Source organism: Peromyscus eremicus, chromosome 15 (assembly GCF_949786415.1).
Source record: "Peromyscus eremicus chromosome 15, PerEre_H2_v1, whole genome shotgun sequence".
Classification (NCBI taxonomy): Eukaryota; Metazoa; Chordata; class Mammalia; order Rodentia; family Cricetidae; genus Peromyscus; species Peromyscus eremicus.
In genome coordinates this window covers 61,559,085-61,577,998 of record NC_081431.1, presented here as the reverse complement: position 1 = coordinate 61,577,998, position 18,914 = coordinate 61,559,085, and the positions used below count along the sequence as shown (strand labels likewise).

The 18,914-nt window shown below is 44.8% G+C and overlaps 1 protein-coding gene and 1 long non-coding RNA gene across 4 annotated transcripts; one reads left to right on the top strand and one right to left on the bottom strand.

Moving 5' to 3' along the window:
* Positions 1-263: 263 nt before the first annotated feature.
* On the bottom strand, positions 264-8,725 carry Dyrk3 (dual specificity tyrosine phosphorylation regulated kinase 3). 3 transcript variants are annotated; one of them, XM_059280574.1, is made up of 3 exons: positions 8,524-8,725; positions 6,632-6,743; positions 264-2,192 (listed from the first exon to the last, which is right to left on the bottom strand). In XM_059280574.1, exons 1-3 carry the CDS (start codon positions 8,598-8,600, stop codon positions 618-620), a joined length of 1,764 nt encoding a protein of 587 aa, XP_059136557.1. In that variant the 5' UTR covers positions 8,601-8,725; the 3' UTR covers positions 264-617. The 3 variants fall into 3 exon arrangements, with proteins under 3 accessions (XP_059136557.1, XP_059136559.1, XP_059136558.1); XM_059280576.1 differs by lacking the exon at positions 8,524-8,725 and adding an exon at positions 8,266-8,387; XM_059280575.1 differs by lacking the exon at positions 8,524-8,725 and adding an exon at positions 7,643-7,752.
* LOC131925282 (uncharacterized) lies at positions 7,814-10,150 on the top strand. Its single transcript, XR_009383206.1, has 2 exons — positions 7,814-7,943; positions 8,889-10,150. It is a non-coding gene; the product is annotated as an uncharacterized LOC131925282 (long non-coding RNA).
* The last annotated feature ends 8,764 nt before the right edge of the window (positions 10,151-18,914 follow it).

Here is an 18,914-nt window from a genome sequence, read left to right as displayed (position 1 = left end):
CCAAAGCCTACCATAACTACAGGATTATTTGATAAAGTGTAGGATCTGTAAACCACTGAGTACCCAGGATATAAAACAGAGGCAAAATAATAAAGACAAAACCCAACTGCCCCGGTGACAAACAGCCACTCGGATTCCCCTGTGAATCTTTCCACCTGGAATGAGCACACAGAATTGCTTGTTGGGGTAAGAACTGTAGCTTTGTTCTACATCCATACCTAACACAACCCCAAACGACCGTCCCAAACAGATGCTGAGGGAGATGAGAGGTGAGAAATAGCATATATTTTTTAGACTCTCTTCTGTCTTAAAGAGATTTAAATGAGGAGAGTAATACACGGGTTGAGGTACCTCTAATGAGTATGACAAAGATGCACTGACCTATAAAAAGTCATTTAATGTATACTCCAGATGGCCAATACAAGCTGGTTAGACAATTAGCCCTTGAAGAGTTCTTTTCTCGTCATATAAAAATGTTCTGCCTCGTTAAAAAAAAAAAAAAAAAAAGTTTAGTTTAACAAAAACAAATCCATCAATGAATGGGCTTCGATTTTTTTTCCATTTGCATGTTTGCAAGGTAACTAAAAATACATACGTACGCATCTCCGAGTGGTCCATTAGCTAATCAGCTTTGGCAATACACTGCACAGAGGTATACTACCACTGGTTTCAGACATTAGGTTAGCTTTAAGCTTACTGGCTATCCCAACGACTGGAGGCAGCTTGGAGCCCAGCCCCTGGAAAGCAGTGGTAGGATTAACTACCCGTTTCCCCGACACATTGTCCATGGTGAGAGGTCTGGGTGCAGATTTGCTAATCCAAGGGTGTCTCAATGCTTGAGCTGGGGTGAGGCGAGCAGAGGGGTCCCACTGAAGGCATCTTTTCAGAAACTCTATGAACAAGTAATCCTCACACCCTTTCAGAGCTGTTGCCCAGTCTTTGCTGCCTGGGGGGCCTCGCTTCTTACCCCTGCGTGAGCGACCCCCCAGAAGTACAACCCTCCCATCTGCCTGAGTAGTCATGGAGCAGTATCGAGGCAAGCCCTTGGAGTTAATAAAGTACTTGGCACGTTTGGATTGCTCCAAAAGTTTTGGTGGTGGCATCCCTAGCAACTCCATCATGCAGGCCAACTGGTCTCCTTCGTCCTCTCCAGGGAATAAAGGCTGTCCTGTCAAAAGTTCTGCAAGGATGCAACCGAAACTCCATATGTCAATCGGTGTGCTATAGCGGCATCCCAAGATGATTTCCGGGGCCCTGTAGAAACGAGACTGGATATACGTGTAAAGCTTCTGGTACTCGAAGCAGCTGGACCCAAAATCAATGACCTTGGTCGCACTGCGCCCGTGATGTTTCAGGAGAATGTTTTCTGGCTTTAGGTCACAGTGAATGATCTTATTTTTGTGAAGCGCATCCAAGGACTGCAAGATGGACTGGGCAAACTTGCGAACCAACTGGACGCTGAAACCCTGAAACTTGTTCTTTTTAATGAGCTCATACAGGTCTATGCTTAGCAACTCAAAGGCCATGCACACGTGGTTCCGGAAGGTGAAACTTTCGAGCATGTGGATAACATTCATGCTACCAGTTTTATCCTGTTTTTTAAGATGCTCCAAAATCCGGATCTCCTCAGCTGCCTGTCGATGAAAACGTTTCTCATTACGCACCATTTTCAGGGCCACATACTGTCGAAGTTTGTGGTCATAGACACGGGCTACCTGTCCAAAACTCCCCTTGCCAATAATTTTCAACACCTCATAGCGGTAAGCTAGATGGTCTCGAGGCACATGGATATAGGCTCCATCTGCATCGTCATATCCCGCATTATTGGGACCACCAATAACTCCTTGTCGTTTTTTGGCATTTGGACCCACGAAGTAGATTTCTGGGTAACTCATGATCTCCAGCTTCTCATACGCAGTGAGGTGGTGTTTATACTGCTTCAGAGCTTGCTCAGGACTCAGCGGCAGCACTTTAGAAGGCTTGGATGAACTGCTGGATTTCACCGTGTTCAGGCTTTCGGAACTCTTCCCCTGGGGAGCAGGAGGAGAGGACTTCTCAGAGTTGGTGATGCCATTGGCCTGAAGAACAGGGGATCTTCTGTTGCCAAATTCTTGGAACAGCTGCTCTACCTTCATCTCAGCTCCATTCACCAAGTGCTGGGTGTGATCCCTCGTCAACGGCTCAGCGGTACTCTACAAAAGTGAAACGTGCGCACCGTTAACGGCACTAGAAACACAGAAAGGCAAAAGGGCCTTCTCTCTAACTAAACAACATCGAAACAGGTCTGTCACTTTTATTTTAGAGTTAAAAGACCCAAACAGGGGACTGGAGAGATGGCTCAAGGGTAAAAGCAATCGCTCTTCAAGAGTGAGGACCTGAGTTCGGGCGCCTATTGTAAAAAGTTGCCCGTGCACCTGAAACCCCAGTGCTGTGGGGACAGAGATGGACACCCAATCTAGTTCCAGCATTCAGTGAGAGACCCTGTCTCAAAGGAATATGGTGGAGACTGTCAGAGCAGGATAGATGACATTCTTCTCTGTGTCTCTGAAAGTGTGTGCACACAGGCTCATGCACTCAGAGGCATGCACACACACATTTGCATACACCATACACATATACCACACTCACTCACATCCATACACACACACACACACACACACACACACACACACACACACACACACACACGGGGCGGGGGGGGGGGGGGCGTACAAAGCCCCAAATAAGAAATAAGAAAGCAACAACAGTCTCTAGAGATGTATTTCATCAATCCTTGGATTTTCTGAATACCCTCACCCCAGCTCCTACATGTAGCCAGCTTTGTTCAAGACAGAGTGACTTCAACATGCTACCTCCCTTCCCTTAGGTCTCTGAACTGAGACTCCTTTACTCTCCCCATCCATTCATATCCTATATGCCTTCAAGACCCAACTTCAGTCTTCTCTCTGTAATACCATACTAATTAGTCACATAGTTTTATTATATGTATTATTTCTTGGTGAGGAGGAGGGTATGGACCCCAACACACATGTGGAGGTCAGAGAACAACTATCAGAAACCAGTTCTCCTTTTACCATAGGACTCTTGGGAGTTGAACTCAGGCTTGGCGATAAGAGCCTTTACCCACAGAGCCAGCTTACTTTTAGAAATGAAAAACCAGGAGTGGCCGGGTGGTGGTGGAGGCGGCGGCGCACGCCTTTAACCCCAGCACATGAGAGGCAGAGGCAAGCGGATCTCTGTGAGTTCGAGGCCAGCCTAGGCTATAGAGCGAGCTCCAGGAAAGGCGCAAAGCTACACAGAGAAACCCTGTCTTGAAAAATCAAAAAAAAAGGAAAAAAAAAAGAAAAACCAAGAGTGAGCTCCCTCTCTCCTTCCTTCCATCCACCCAATACTCACCAGAATGTCTACTGTTTACCATTTGGCACCCATACTAAAAAACGCAAGTACTCTTAAAAAGTTTAATCTACCTATAAGGCTGAGCTGGGCAAAGAATAATGGTTTGAAGATATATATATATATGTATATATATATATATATATGTATATATATAGTGAATATCTGCATGCAACTTGGTCAATTTTTCATAACTCGTTCCCTACCTAATTTTAATACACTGAAATATTTACTGCTAACGTCTTTGGAACACGCTGTAGATCTATACAAAGTCAAAAGGTCTGTGCCGGGCTCGGCTGCACTACTTAAGCTCTAGGACCTGGGACCATTACTTGAACCTGTTATAACCTCTGTTTCTTGATCTATACAACGCGGATAATACCTACGTACGTAGCATGTTGTGGGAATCAAACTATAATCAAAACACGAAAGACTCTGACAAACTGTAAAACATATTCAAAACACTGGCTACCACTATGTAAAATTTCTCAGTATGTGACGGCTTAACCCCCATCCCCTCTCTCCCTTTCTCCTTGCTGATTTTCTCTTCTTCCTGTGGTGGCTTCCGCTCCCCATCACAAGGCTCCCTCTACTGAACATCTAGCTAACTATCTGCCCAAAGAAGGGCCCACCAATGAGTTTTTGCATGGAGACACCTAGCTCTCTTCCTCCCTCGCATAAAGCCTGCCTTCTGCTTGCTATTCAAGAGTTCTGTTGTCTTTCCAGGGGTATTCCGACTTTAACATAAACCACTGCCTTAATGCAAAGGGGTGCCTCTCTAGGAGTCACTATCAGCATGCTGCTGGGACAAGTATCTGTGGCCCTGGACCTGCCCCTGGGAAATCCTCTGCCTAATGGAAGACTCTGAAGGTCTTCACTTCTGTGTGTGATAAGGAGATGGGTCTCAGGCACAGTATATTACTAAGGATAAGTATTTAATAGAGGTCCAATTCCCATAGAATTATTTTAACAAAACTAAGAGCACCACTGACCAGACTCCCGGTTTGTCCGTACACTGAGCCTGACCTGCACTCTTTGCAAATTGAGTGCTACCCTCACCATCAAGAATTGCCAGGCCGTGCCCACGGTTCATGTGAAAGTCCCTGGAAATGTAAACAGGGCTGCTGTCCTTTCCTTGCCCCGTTTTTCTTCTGTAGACACCATCCCCGTTTCCTCCTCTCCCCTCACCCGTGCCTACCAGGCTCTCTCATCACAATCTCTTTGGGATGCAAGGTATGTCTTTCTTGAAGGGTGGCTTCTCGGACAGTGTATAGCTCAGATATAGTCCACTACAGATTGTCAAAGTTCAGATCTCCAGCAAACTGGGGAAACTCCATCAAGGATTTTTCCACACAGAAAGGGGATCTTTCCTTACCATGCTTCTCTTTTATATAAATCTCAAGTCCTGAAATGAGTAATTATATACCAAGTCTTCTGTGCTATAATAAAACATCCCTTCCATTTTTTTTCTCAACCAACAGTTGTGTGGTTTGAATGAAAATGGCCCCCATAGGCCCATAGGGAGGTATGGCCTTGTTGGAGAAAGTGTGTCACTGGGGGGTGGCCTCTGAGGTTTCAGATGCACAAGCCAGGCCCAGTGTCACACTTTCTTCCTGCTGCCTGCTGATCCAGATGTACTCTCCAGCACCACGTCTGCCCGCATGCTTCCCTGCTCCCCACCCTGACAATAAAGGAAATACGATGGTCACCGAAGAGATGGTTCTGGATTTCTCAAAGGTGTTCAGATACCACAGAAACAAACTCACAGCAATGGAAAGAACCTCCACTGAGCTCCAGAAGAGATGAAAAAAGAGCGTGACCAGATTTCCAAATATTTTTAGACCAGGCATTGTAATATTATTAGCCTTGAAAGTCGTAAAAACCAGGGAAGAAGTAGGAACAGTTACAAGGCTAACAAGATGGCTTGGCAGGTAAGGGCCCTTGCCACCAAATCTGATGAATGAAGGCACACACGCACTCAAGCGTTCGCCTGCATGTGAGGGCACACACACCACACCAAGAAACGTGCACAGATAAATAAATGCAGTATTTTTAAAGTCAAATTACAGAGTAAAATAAGAAAATAACAATTGCCAAGTGGTAAGTGGAAACGTGAAAGAGATGATTACCAAGCAGTCAGCTCAGCTCCTTGGAAGGTCTGTTAGATGACACATTGTAGCACATTTTCAAGTCACAGACAGGCTCCTCGCCTTGGAACTTGTCCAGACTACTCTACAACTCTTACACAGATGGACTGTGGAGTCATTTCATTATTACCTTAAACCAAACAATGTCAAAAGCTAAGGGTATGCAGTTCCTAACAGGATTTGAATTCATCAAAACCCAAGCTGTATTGTTTAAGATTAATCTATGAGTTAAAATAACAACAAAAACAAAACCAGCTGCCTTCCATATACTGATCTGCCAGGACCAAAAAGGAAAGCTGAGCTGATTATGAACTCTGGCATTTTTTCCCTGTGGTTTCTGTTAAAAGAAGTGTCTGTAAGACTCTATGTATGTCATCTGCTATAAAAAGAAACATCACCTAAACAAGAGGATCCCCACCCCACCACCACGTCTGCCATATCCACCCCAGTAGAAAGTATAATGGGAAGGTAGACTTCAAAACTGTTCTAAAAAGCTGAACACCAACCTCAGGACTGTTTTTCCCCAAGTCAGGAGAAATCAAAGGCAAACTAAGCAGGCACAGTGGCACACCCACTTAACACCAGCCCTCTGGAGACAGAGGCAGGTGCATCTCTGTTCGGATCCAGCCTGGTCTACACAGAATTTCAGACCCAGGCAGGACTACATACTGAGACTGTGTCAAAAAAAAACAAAAAAAAAAAACCCAAAACTTTTTTAAATGTTTTAAAAAAAGAAAGAAACCCTCCAAAAACAAACAAACAAAAAAACTCAAAACAAAAGAAACAAACCACCACAACAAAAGGAAGTCTGTGTTGCCAGCGATACAGAACTGAACCTGGGTATTGCACAGTGCTTCGAGACAACCTTTTTTTTTATTGTTGTTGTTGTTGTTGTTGTTTGTTTGTTTTCGAGACAGGGTTTCTCTGTGTAGTTTTGGTGTCTGTCCTGGATCTCACTCTGTTGACCAGGCTGGCCTCGAACTCACAGAGATCCACCTGCCTCTGCCTTCCGAGTGCTGGGATTAAAGGCATGCACCACCGCTGCCCGGCCCTTGAGACAATCTCAGGTAAGAATTCCGTCCTGTACTTACATTTAGTCTTCTGGAGAGAGGTGCTTCGGAAGGATTGCAGAGAGTGTTTGAACAGGGTGGGCACTTGGTTTCATCTATCATCATGAAGGTATCATAGACACCATCCCCCAACCTAGTGGAAAGGATTGCAGATAAAACCGGTCAGTAACTAAACAAAATGAGCTTGCAGTTTCAAAGCACCCCAGGCCTTAACTGTTTCTTACCCCTCCTGACACTGTATATAAACAAGTGGGGCATTGGGCAGCAGGAGAGAAGGGTCTCAACCTTTCTTCCCCATTTTCATATTCCTGGTTGTGAGCCGAGCTTTTAATGCCTGAGCCATCTCTCCAGCCCTCTTTTCCATTTTAAAAAATTAACTAATTTTTTACAAAGGGTCTCTTACAAAGCCCTGGCTGTCCTGGAACTCACTATGTAGTCCAGGCTGGCCTTGAACTTACACAGATCCACCTGTCTACACCTCTGGACCACCACTCCTGGCCCTTTTTTCTTTTTAAAGAAAGGAAAATACTTCTAGACTCAAATTTTAAAATAGTTACAACTGGGTGGGTGTGATGGTGCATGCCTTCAATCCCAGCATTTAGGAGGAGATAGGGACAGGTGGATTTCTCTGAGTTCAAGGCCAGCCTGGTCTACAGAGTGCGTTCCAGGACAGCCAGAACTACATAATAAAGAGATCCTGTCTCTAACAAAGCAAACAATAAGTAAATAAAATAGTCACATCAAATCTTTCTTTCTGAATGTTACTAAAAAATCAATATGAAGGGCCATCAATTAGCATACTACTTGAGAGTGAAGGCCAATTTGAATAGCAAACCTAAAATCAGAAGAGAGCAAACAGGACTGAGGTGTTCGCTGTCTCAGGACTTGGGTTCTAATCTCAGCTCTACTTGGCTGTGCTGCCTTCCAGTCTAAACTGGTTCACAAGTTAACGGGAAGAAAGGGTCCACACTCTCTGACAAGCAAGAAACCTTTTGGGGCTGTCTTCTCTTATTTACCTACACATCTACTTACAGCTAACCTAACTTGTGAAAAAGGCAGTCAACAGGAACCAGATGCTTTAAGTAACAAAATGTTCTGACTCTCTCTTCTGTTCCCACTATACTTCCCGGAAGATGGGGGAATGTTTACAGGAGTGATGATCGAGTCTGTGGATCTACCACTGTGAAGTCACACAAACAATGGGCAGGATCCACAAAGATGGCCTTGAATAATACATTTTATCTGCTACCGAGACTATGGATTTCCTAGTCACACACGTCATCGTTTCACGCTGTCATCTCAGATGATATACTACGAACACAATCATGACGAGGTAACATTCTTCATTGTCTTTAAAAAATATCTTTTTTTATATTTCAGTCACTTTTAAGGTCTATCTCATAAAATTAGTTCTGGAGTTTAACTGTTTAAGTGTTGAAGGAATAAAGGGGGGGGGCTTAAAAATACACACACAGAAATTGAAACATCGCCTTAAAAAGAGCATGTTCAGACAATGTCTCGGTAACAGAAGCCAATTTTTTTTTCTGGATGGGACCTGCCTCTGCCACAGTACGATAAAAAAAACACACAGGGACCGGCACCGAATCTGCAGAGCAACAGCAAGATATGCGAACGACCCGAGAGGGTTCCCTCACCCAGGGTTGGGTGCGCAAAGAGGGGGCCCCCCACAAAGCCAGGCGGCGTTTGGAGAGCAAGCTCCCCGGGCTCTGCTGGTCTCTCGGAGCAACAGGGCGCGGTTCACAGGTCCTGCGCACAGGTCCCCGGCGTGCTCCCAGCCCCGGCCGTCGGGAGGCTGCGCTGCCCGTCGCCCCCGCCCTTCCCGCCCACCGCGCTGATGGACAGGCAGCCCGGACCCGCAAAGAGTCCTCCCGCTCCCACCCGGGCGCCGTTACCTCCGCTGCTGCGGCGGGAGCCCGGCCCCCGGCAGCGCCGCGTCCTTCCTCCCGCGCCCGCGGGCTGCGCCTCCCATCGCGAGCTCGCCCCGCGGGCACAGCGGCGGCGGTTGGCCGGGACGGTGGCCACCAGCACCGCACCTCCTGGCCTCGCTACAAGCGGCGGCTCCGCGCTCGGCTCGCGCCGCCGGTAGTGGAGACCGCGCGGGAGCGGCCGCGTCGCCTAGCAACCGCGCACGCCGCACCGCGCCTGCGCAACGCCGCCGCGGAGGGGCCGGGAGGGGGGCGGAGCGAGGGGTGTGCTGCTCACCGTAGGGCTCTTAGATCGTTGAGGGTTTTTTTGTTTTTGTTTTTGTTTATTTCAGAAGAGAAAACGGAGGCCCAAGAAGCTGCGCTTCTTCTTCGTACTCGCCCAGCAGTGAAACCAAGCCTAGAAGCATCTGCAGCGCAGCCTTTCTGCGCAGCTGGCCCCTTGGAAGGCTCTGTCCGTCTTTAATGTGCCAAAGCGTACCTCACTCTTTCTGAAAAGTTCAGTATGGTAAGCCGACTTCGACAGTTGGAATGGAAGGGAAAAGGAAGGTGGTTACGCCACAGAAGAGGTAGTGGTTGTGGTGTTGAGCATGGTACCCATCAGATTTCCTAAGGCTGCAACACAGCGGGCCTATTGGATCCACCAGAAAAACCAAAGATTCTTCCACAAGTCGGACGCGCACGCCACCTGGTGTACACTGGAAGTTGTTTCAAAGAGCATAATTCCATAAATCTTCAAATTTCCACCCAAGACCCCTTTCTGCGCTCCTAAAGTCACAGTCCCTGTTCGTCTCTGAAGATCCACGGTCTCTTTATAGTTAGGAATCCGTCCATTTGGGACACTTTGCTTATGATCAGTGTTGTTTTAGTCTTTCTGTGATATAATTAAAAATGTTTTCTTCCATGATGACCTTTTAAAGTTTCTAAATAGCTTTTTCTTTCTGCCTCCCCTTCACCCACAACCAGTGAAATGTTGCTTTCGCAGGGTTTTTCTTATTTGGGCTCTTTGAATCTTTTGTTTGAAGACAGAGTTCCATGGCAACAAAAGGCTCCTCCCAGTTCCAAGATTACAAAATTCCCCTAAACGATCCTGCTTTTGGTGAACGCCTCGGACTACTTTACTACGGGAAAGAGTTGGATGGAACTTGCCTGGACGTGTTTAATTACCGCGTTGTGAATCACTGCTTTAAGAATCGCTGTATCTCCGCTTCTGCCTTTAAGACATATTTATTCTGAGCCAAGCTGATGCGTTCCTGCTGGGTCCTGCTTTGCTTTCTTGTCCCTAAGCGGGTTGGGGAGTGAGAACAGAAGCTGCCTTTGTTTTTAGCCTGTTATTTCCAAGGTCAAGGGAGGGAGAACTCCTGGAGGGTGCCGGACTTCATGAGTTTCCGACCTTAGTGACCTAAGGACTTTCCAGTATTTCTTCAAAGGATCCCTGTTTTGTAACAACAACCACACCCTGACTAAAGAACTGCCCTGTGACCTCCCGCTGATGAGAAGCGTCGTTTAAGTGTAGTTCAATACACTCACTCCATCAGCCCATGTACAGAAATACAATACAAATAAAATACAAAGACACAATACAATACAAAGAAAACACGGCTTCTGCGCAAGGATAAAGTGTTCCATATTTTTACATATTTCACATATGTAAAATACATATTTGATAAATGTTATATTAAAGTAAGTAAAAGAAGGACGTGAAGGCAGAGGACAAAGTTTTGAGGGGGTGAGGAGTTGGAGGAACGATTTTGGTTGGATATGATCAGATACATTGGATAAGGGCTGGAGAGATGGCTCAGTGGTTAAGAGCACTGGCTGTTCTTGCAGAGGACGGGGTTTGATTCCCAGAACCCTCATGGCAGTTCATAACCATCCGTAACTCCAGTTCCAGGGGGTCCAGTGCCCTCTTCTGACATCTGAGAGTACCAGGCACACATGTGGTGCATTGTCATACACATGAGCAATACACTCATGTACTAAGATAAATCTAAAATTGGATACATGTATGAAGTTATTGAATAATAAAATATTTTTTAAATAAACGAAGAATGGTTCAAAATCGCCATTATCTCTCTCCAAAAAACTAAAACAAGCATTACCTACCACGGACTAGCCAAGTCATCTGAGAGGTTTGCCTGTCTTTCGAAGCCAGTTTTAATATACAGGAAAACTGAAGAGCCTGTAATAGATGTTTTTTTTTTTTTTTTTTTTTTTTTTTTTTTTTTTTATTAATGCAACTATCCCAGGATCTTAGGGGGGGAAATAGAGGGATTTGGAAGTGTTGTTCAATAGTACAATATCTGTATAGCTGCAGGAGGCCCTGGTTTTCATTTCCAGTACCACAAACACAAATAAAACAAGTGAACATTCAGTATATGACCACAACACTTTCAGAGGGACGCAGTAGAAAACGCCCCTGTGGCCACTCGGTTGTAGTTTTGCGATAAAGCAGCTGCTGGAGGGTTGAGTTCAGGTTGAAATCATTTCATTGCTATGGATTTCTTTGTAGCAATATGTATGGTGATGCGTATGATGGCACATGTATCGCAAAACTGGAGTGCATGTTTAAAATAAACCATTCATGAAAAACCTGAGAAACTCACTCTCTCAGACTTGGTGTTTCCAGTATTATGAATGCTTGGTTCTATGTCTCCTAAGCCCTTAAGACTGTCCTTATTAGTGCCAAACCCATTTCTCAAATTTATTTTGTGTTGCTACTTTTCACATTTCCCCTACCTACAGCCCTAAAGGGCCTGAAACTGTGTGTGTTTATACAGAGATACCCTAGGAGGCCAGAAGAGGGCGCCAGATGCTGTGACGCTAGAGCTAGGGATGATTGTCAATTGGTCAACCTGATATGGGTGCTGGGAACCAAACTCAGCCATCTAGAAAGTGATTCCAGCTGCCAAACATCTCTCCACTCCTTTATTGTAGTTTTAATTTCTATCTCTCTAATGACTAATAATGTTAAGACTCTTCTTATGTGGCTAAAACCCGTTTGGATAGCTTTTTTGGAAAGGGCGTGCTGAGGTTTGGATGAGAAATATCCCCTATAGGCTCCCATATTTGAACATTTGGTCTCCAGTTAGTGGCACTGTTTGGGGAAGTTATGGAACCTTTAGGATGTGGAGCCTTGCTGACAGCTGACAGAAGTACACCAGTTGGGATGGGCTGTAAGTGTTTATAGTCTCACTCCCATTTCCTCTTTGCTTTCTGCTTCCTGCTTGTGTTTGAATGTGTTAGCCCTCAGCTTCCATGCCTGTGGCTTGTGGCCATGCTTTCCTGCCATGATGGACTCCTATCCTGATGGAAACATAAGCCTAAATAAACTCTTCTGAAAACTGCTTTTGTCATGGTGTTTTATTATGCAGCAGCAAAATAAATAACACAGGGGTCTAATTAAAACTTTTATTGGGTTATTTATTTCCTTAATGTTGTGGGTTTATTTATTTATTTAGTTTTTTCAAGACAGGGTTTCTCTGTGTTGCTCCGGCTGTCCTGGAACTCTCTCTGTAGACCAGGCTGGCCTCGAACTCATGGAGAGCTGCCCTCCTCTGCCTCCCAAGTGCTGGGATTAAAGGTGTGCACCACCACCTACCTTGCTTAATATCGAGTTTTGAGAGTACTTTAAATATTATAGATATAATTGTTTTTCTCAGTCTGTGATTTATCTTTCTATTATTTTAATGTGTTTTTAATCCTAAACATTCTTTCTCTTTTTAATTGACAATTGTTTTTACCTGTATAAAATGGCTAAATTAAGCTGATTAGTGCATACACAATTTCTATTTATTTATTTATTTATTTATTTATTTATTTATTTATTTATTTATTGTGCTGGAAACACTTTAATTTTACTCTCTTAGCAATTATCAAGGTCTTAATTCTAGCCAAGCAGTGGTGGCACATCACTAATCCCAGCACTCGGGAGGCAGAGGTAATTGGATCTCTGTGAGTTCAAGGCCTGCCTGGTCTACAGAGTGAGTTCCAGGACAGCCAAGGCTACACAGAGAAACTCTGTCTTGGGGGGAAAAAATCTTAATTCTGTCTTATGAAGAGGAAAATTTGTTAATTCGAATGATCACTTTATTTATTTATTTATCTATCTATCTATTTATTTTATATTATGTTGTTTGGCCCTATATATGAGGATTTGGCTAAATAGAATCAAGGGTATTCTCTCTCTCTCTCTCTCTCTCTCTCTCTCTCTCTCTCTCTCTCTCTGTAGATCAGGGCCTTAAACCTATAGGAATCCACTTGCTCTTGTCTCCCAAATGCTGGGATTAAAGGCGTGCACCATCATGTCCAGCTGATTTTCTCATTTCTGAAGAAGTTTTATGAGGGTCTGGAGAGATAGTTCAGCAGTTAAGAGCGTCAACTGCTTTTGCAAAGGATCCAAATTCAATTCCCAACATCCACTTGGTGGCTTACACCCATTGGTAACTCCAGTTCCAGAGAATATAATGCCCTCTTCAGTCCTCTGCAGGCACCAGGCATGCATGTGGTACACATGCACACATGTAGGCAAAACACTCATACATAAAAAATAAAAATAAAAAGTAGCTTTATGGTTTATATTTTCTATTTAGGCCTAATGTCTGTTTTATTTGAGTATGGCCTAAAGTAAGAACTGGTTCATTTCTTTGCATATTACAATGTTTATGTGCCAACTGTATGGTATAACACAGAATAGTTTCTCTGCCCTTAGATGTCTGCCTTCCTACCAACTCCAGGAGCTCTTCTTCTTCTTCTTCTTCTTCTTCTTCTTCTTCTTCTTCTTCTTCTTTTCTTCTTCTTCTTCTTCTTCTTCTTTTCTTCTTCTTTTCTTCTTTTCTCTTCTTCTTCTTCTTCTTCTTCTTTTCTTCTTCTTCATCTTCTTTTCTTCTTCTCCTCCTCCTCCTCCTCCTCCTCCTCTTCTTTCTTTCTTTCTTCTTCTTCTTCTTCTTCTTCTTCTTCTTCTTCTTCTTCTTCTTTTCTTCTTTTAACTGTTTCCACAGTTATGCCCCTTTCAAATGTCATATAGTTAGACTCGTTAACTTGTTACTTACATTTTATAGGTATAAGCCTTTTCAGAATGGCTTCTTCTCTTCTTTTATGTGTATGAATGTTCAGCTAGCATGGATGTATTTGCACCACCTGGGAGCAGTGTCTGTGGAGGTCAGAAAAGGGCTTCAGATCCTCCGCAATAGGAATTATAGGATGGTTATGAGCCAGCGTGTGGGTGCTGGGCACCAAACCCAGTCCGTGGCGAGAACAGCAAGCACTCTTAACTGCTGAGCCATCTCTCCAGTCCCCGCTTGCCTTCGCTTACTTCCTAATACTAACTTAGGATCCTTCATGTGTTGCTACGACTTGATAGTTTGTTTCTTACAGTGCTGGTTAATATTCCATTAGTGGACGTAGCACAGTTTGTCCATTGTTATGGTTTGGACCTTAGATGTTGCCCCAGAGCTTGTGTGTGGAAGGCTTGGTCTCCAAAGTGGCAGTGTCCTGAAGTTAGTGTCTTTAGGAAATGGTTTGATCCTGACGGCTCTGATTTCATGGGCATTTATGTATAGATACACAGTTTAATCAGAACCCGAGGGTAATGACTTTCTCATAAAAGCAGCTCTTCTCTTGCTTCCTGACTGCCACGACATGAGCAGTTTTGCTCCAATATGGGTTTCCACAATTATGCCCCTCTTTGTCACAGGTCTCAAAGCAAGTGTCCCCAGACTGAACCCTCTGAAACTGTGAGACAGACATTTTTTTTCTCCTATAAGTTGCTTTCTCTCAAGCATTTTGTCACAGCAGTGTAAGGCTGACTGATACATTCCTTCACCTACCAAAGGGCATTGTAGTTGTTTGTGGAATTCTCCTCTGAGTAATTGTGTCAATTAATCAAGTAATTGGAATGATGATGGTGATGATGATGATGATGATGATGATTGATGGGTGAAAGGGTACCCTGCTCTGAAGGTCAAGTTCAAGTTTTGTTAATTCTACATGAAGTTGCTATAAACAGTGGTGAGCAGTTTCTTGTAGGGATGCAAGTTTAAATCCACATGGGTAAATACCAAGAAGTATGAGTACTAGGTCACATTGTAAGAACATACTTAGTTCTGTGGCATGTAGTTTTTACATTTAGAAATTTTGTTTATCTGGGGTTGCTTTTTATGCAATATAGCGGGTAATGCACCCCTACTCCTGTGGCTAGATATTTATGGTGATACCACCATTTGTCACATCTGTCTTTTCTTAGTACTTAGAAAGCATCATCCACAGACTAAATAATACAAGGTAACTGTGTGAGCCTGGACAAGTTAATAACCCTCCCTGTGTTTTAGATATCCCACTTAATGAAGTGGGGGTGGGTGGGAGGCCAGTACACAGCCATAGCACTGCTGGGAATATGTTCTAGTTTCACTTCTGTGAGTGTGATAAAACACTCTGACAAAGGCAACTCAGGGAAGAAAGGGTTTATTTTAGCTCACAGTTCCAGGTGACAGTCCGTCACAGCAGGGAAGTCACGGCGGCAGGGGTGTGCGTCACATCCACGGGGAGGAACAGAGAGAAACAAGTGCATTTACGCTGCTAGCTTGTGCTCAGCCCGAGGTCTCTACTCCCATACGTGCAGGACTTCCTGCCCGGCTCTTACCACACTAATTAACTACATTAAGACAACTCCCCACAGACATGCCCACAGGCCAACAATGCTATCAGTCCCACGCTGAGACTCCCTGGCGAATCTAGGCTGTGTAGAGTTGACAGAAGGTGAGGGAGAGCTGTTGAGAACAGTAAAACAAAACATTCTGTGGCCCAGTTCAGTGAGACTCGTTTGGTTTTGTTTTCCGTTGAATGCAGGCTCTCATGTGTGCTAGTGTTGTGGTGTTCGAGTCCCCTGGGAGAAACCAGAGACTTAGACTCAATTCAAATTTAGAGGAAATGAATTTATTCTTACTGCTAGCAGAAGAACGGCAGCCTCAGAGCCATACAGCCTGGCATGCGGAAGTGGGGTTACCGTGAGAGGTTTTGAGGTGGACATCAGAAAGGTGTGTGTGCTAACTGTCCATGGAATCCACAGCGGGGCAGGAACATTGTTTTCCTTCCCTCAGTTGTCTCTTACTTTCCTGCTACATAGTAACAAAAAGACCATTCCATCCCGTTCCCATAGCAATAAGCAGGTGTTACAGAAGCAAAGGCAGCTGTTGGTTCCTCACGGCCCACTATCCTCTCCTTATCTCACCTGCAGGCCACCAGCATCTCCCAGGCATCCAAACAGTCAACGTCCCCTAAAGGATGCCTGGCTCCATAGTATGTCCCTTTAGTCATCACAGGGGACCTGTATGAACTACTACTCAGGTCTGAGCACTCTGATGACTGGGATAGAGAAGGTCAGTTCTGGGCAGGTAAAAGCAGTGCCATCAGGTTAGGGCTGGCTGTCACGTCCTCATACTAGGTAAGTGTTCTACCACTGATCTGTGTCCCCAGCCTCCTGAAGCCACGAAAACATCTTTTCATCCTAAAAACCATCAGAATCTACCAAAAAATTTTAAACCATAGATCCCACAGGAAATGTAAACCACAGTGATCTATGTTTTCAGAAGATTTGGGTTTCAGTAGACAAAATAAGAACCTAGTGAAAGACTAAACAGTTTGGGAACACAAAAGGACCTGCATGCCACTCATCAGAGGGTAAGCTCTCTGAGAGCAGAAAGACTGTGTTCAATCCTTCCTTTTAGTTTATGTTTATTCTTGTGTGGGTATGTACGATATGTGTGTGTCACGTACATGGGTGCCATGGTGCATGTGTGGAGGCCGAAGGACAACTTTTTAATGTGAGCTGTTTCCTTCCACCTTTATACGGAGTTCAGGGATCAAACCTAGGTTAGGTTGCTAGGCTCTCCTGGCAAACCTGGCCCTCACCTTAATAAGCACAGAGCCTAAGCCGTTAAGTCTCATTTAATTAAGCTAATTGCACTCTCCTGCTAATGAAAAGGGACTCTCTCTTCTAGTCTATGCTTAGTTCAAGATATCCCTTGTTCTTGTAAGGCATCTATGTTACAGCTGCGTTCCTGCCAAGTGTAATTAGTGAAAATTACCCCCACCCCAGCAAATTCCACTCTTAGCAGTTGTAGTGCTGTAATCCTAGCTACTTGGGTGGCTGAGGCAGGAGGATCACAAGTTCAAGGCATGCCGGGGCCAGAGAATGAGTGCAAGGTCAATCTGGACAACTTAGTGAGAACTTGCCTAAAAATACATATGTACAATAAATAAACAGCTGAGGTAGTTCGATGGTAAAGTACTCACATCCAGCATGTGAGAGGCTCTAAATTTAATCCCAGGAAAACACACACACAGGCACACACACACAGGCACACACACACAGGCACACACACAGGCACACACACATACAGGCACACACACATACAGGCACTCACACACACAGGCACACACACACACACACACACACACACACACAAGCATGTGCATGCTGCAGCTTTCCTCACCTTTCCACAATTCTGCAACTTTGACCCAAGACAGTCTGGAAACCCTTTGGGGCACACTGGGGTTGCTAAGGGATGCAGGGTGCTGGCTTGTCTTCAGCTAGCTGTCCAGATTTAGTCATCATAGGCAGAAGGCTGGTCCTGATGTAGAGAATGTGAGGATGGTACGCACCAAGGATGAGTGGGTTGCTTTTGTTGCTGTGATAAAACACTGACCAAAAGCAACTTTTGGGAGGAGAGGGTTTATTGGGCTTATATGTTCCAGTTCACAGCCCAACTTTGAGGGAAGTTAGGGCAGGAACTGAAGCAGAGACCATGAGAGGGAACTACTGCATATTGGCTTGCTCAGTTTACTTTCTAATAAAACCTAAGACCACTTGCCCAGGGGTGGCACCACCCACAATGGGCTGGGCCTTTCCACACCAATCATCAATCAAGAAAATACCCTACAGACTTGTCTACAGAACAATCTGATGAAGGCATTTTCTCAGTTGAGGCTCCTACATCCAGATGACTCTAGCTTTTGTCAGTTGACAAAAGAACAAGCCAGCATATATGGATTTGTGCTCCAAATCTATTCAGAGAGGCTGGATATGGCAGTGCCTAATTCCCTGAATCATGGCTCCTACTTATTGACCATTAATTAATTTTTAGGATGACAATTAACATCTTCGGATCAACTGTACAATAGTTTTCCCAGCTTTAAATTTCTAGTATTCCCCTGAGACTTTTCTCAGTCCTCCAGACCACAAACACTTAGTGTTATATCTTAAGTGTGGATACACAGCAGTTCAAGGAGCAGGAGTCTGTGGGGAATGCTCTCCTCTAGGCTCCTCTGCCTTTGGTTTGGGGTGGGGTGCTTCCAATAAAGCCTGGAGGATTGGAGGTGTAGAAGCTGTGGTTAGCAACTATACCCCAGTAGATGACCGGTAGAGATCACCAAGCACTTCGTTGGACAGTCAATGTGAAATTCTTCTTTGTGCAACTGGGATAGTGATGATGATGATGATAATGATGATGGCGTTGATGATGATGATGGTTACTGTAAGGGTGCTCTGCTTGGAAGATCTGATATGCAAAACTTAGTTTAATAAAAGTTAAGTGAATGAAAAAAAGAAATAAGTCCTGGTGGTGGTGGCGCACGCCTTTAATCCCAGCACTTGGGAGGCAGAGCCAGGCGGATCTCTGTGAGTTTGAGGCCAGCCTGGGCTACCAAGTGAGTTCCAGAAAAGGTGCAAAGCTACACAGAGAAACTGTTTCGAAAAACCAAAAAAAAAAAAAAAAGAAGGAGAAGAACATGACTGCTCCTAGGTATGGTGGAGGAGAAAATTAGGTATGTGGGCAGAGACATCTGGGAGAGCCGGGAGTGGTCATGACCAGACTGAGCTCCATGTGGGGAGAGGAGGAGGGGATTGGAAGGGTACCAAGTCCAGCAACCAGGAGGCTCAAAATAGAGTAAACGAAAAAGCCAGGTAACTAAAATGGTTGACTATATAAGGAAGGGCAGCCCAGCCCCTGGGCTGGAGTTTAGGGGAGGGTGAGGGTATGCCTGCCAGCAGGGCCTTGTGACTGAGCAATGCCGGGAGAACCTGGCGCCCAATGTCCGCTTTGATATGTTAAACAGGTGCTTCAGCCATTTGTCCCAGGTTGGAAACCTAACATTAAGCACCTCCAGGCGTTTAAATCCTTGCCCTCAGAGTACACAGTTTCTCTCAGGGAAGCCCCATCTTTTGTTATCTGACCGTGACTGGTCGCCTGGGCAAACCTGGATCCAGAGTGGAGTGTGTATTCCTGTTAATTTGTAAGTTAAACATCAAGAAGGAGAAACTCCTAGCTGAAGCCTTTAGTTCACAATACCATGTAAAGATATGA

Coding starts and splice junctions, on each gene's coding strand:
- Dyrk3 (XM_059280574.1), bottom strand. CDS start 8,600: ATGGGAGGCGCAGCCCGCGGGCGCGGGAGGAAGGACGCGGCGCTGCCG. Junction 6,744..8,523: donor CTCCCGCCGCAGCAGCGGAG/GTAACGGCGCCC, acceptor CCTTTCCACTAG/GTTGGGGGATGGTGTCTATG. Junction 2,193..6,631: donor CTCTCTCCAGAAGACTAAAT/GTAAGTACAGGA, acceptor TCACTTTTGTAG/AGTACCGCTGAGCCGTTGAC.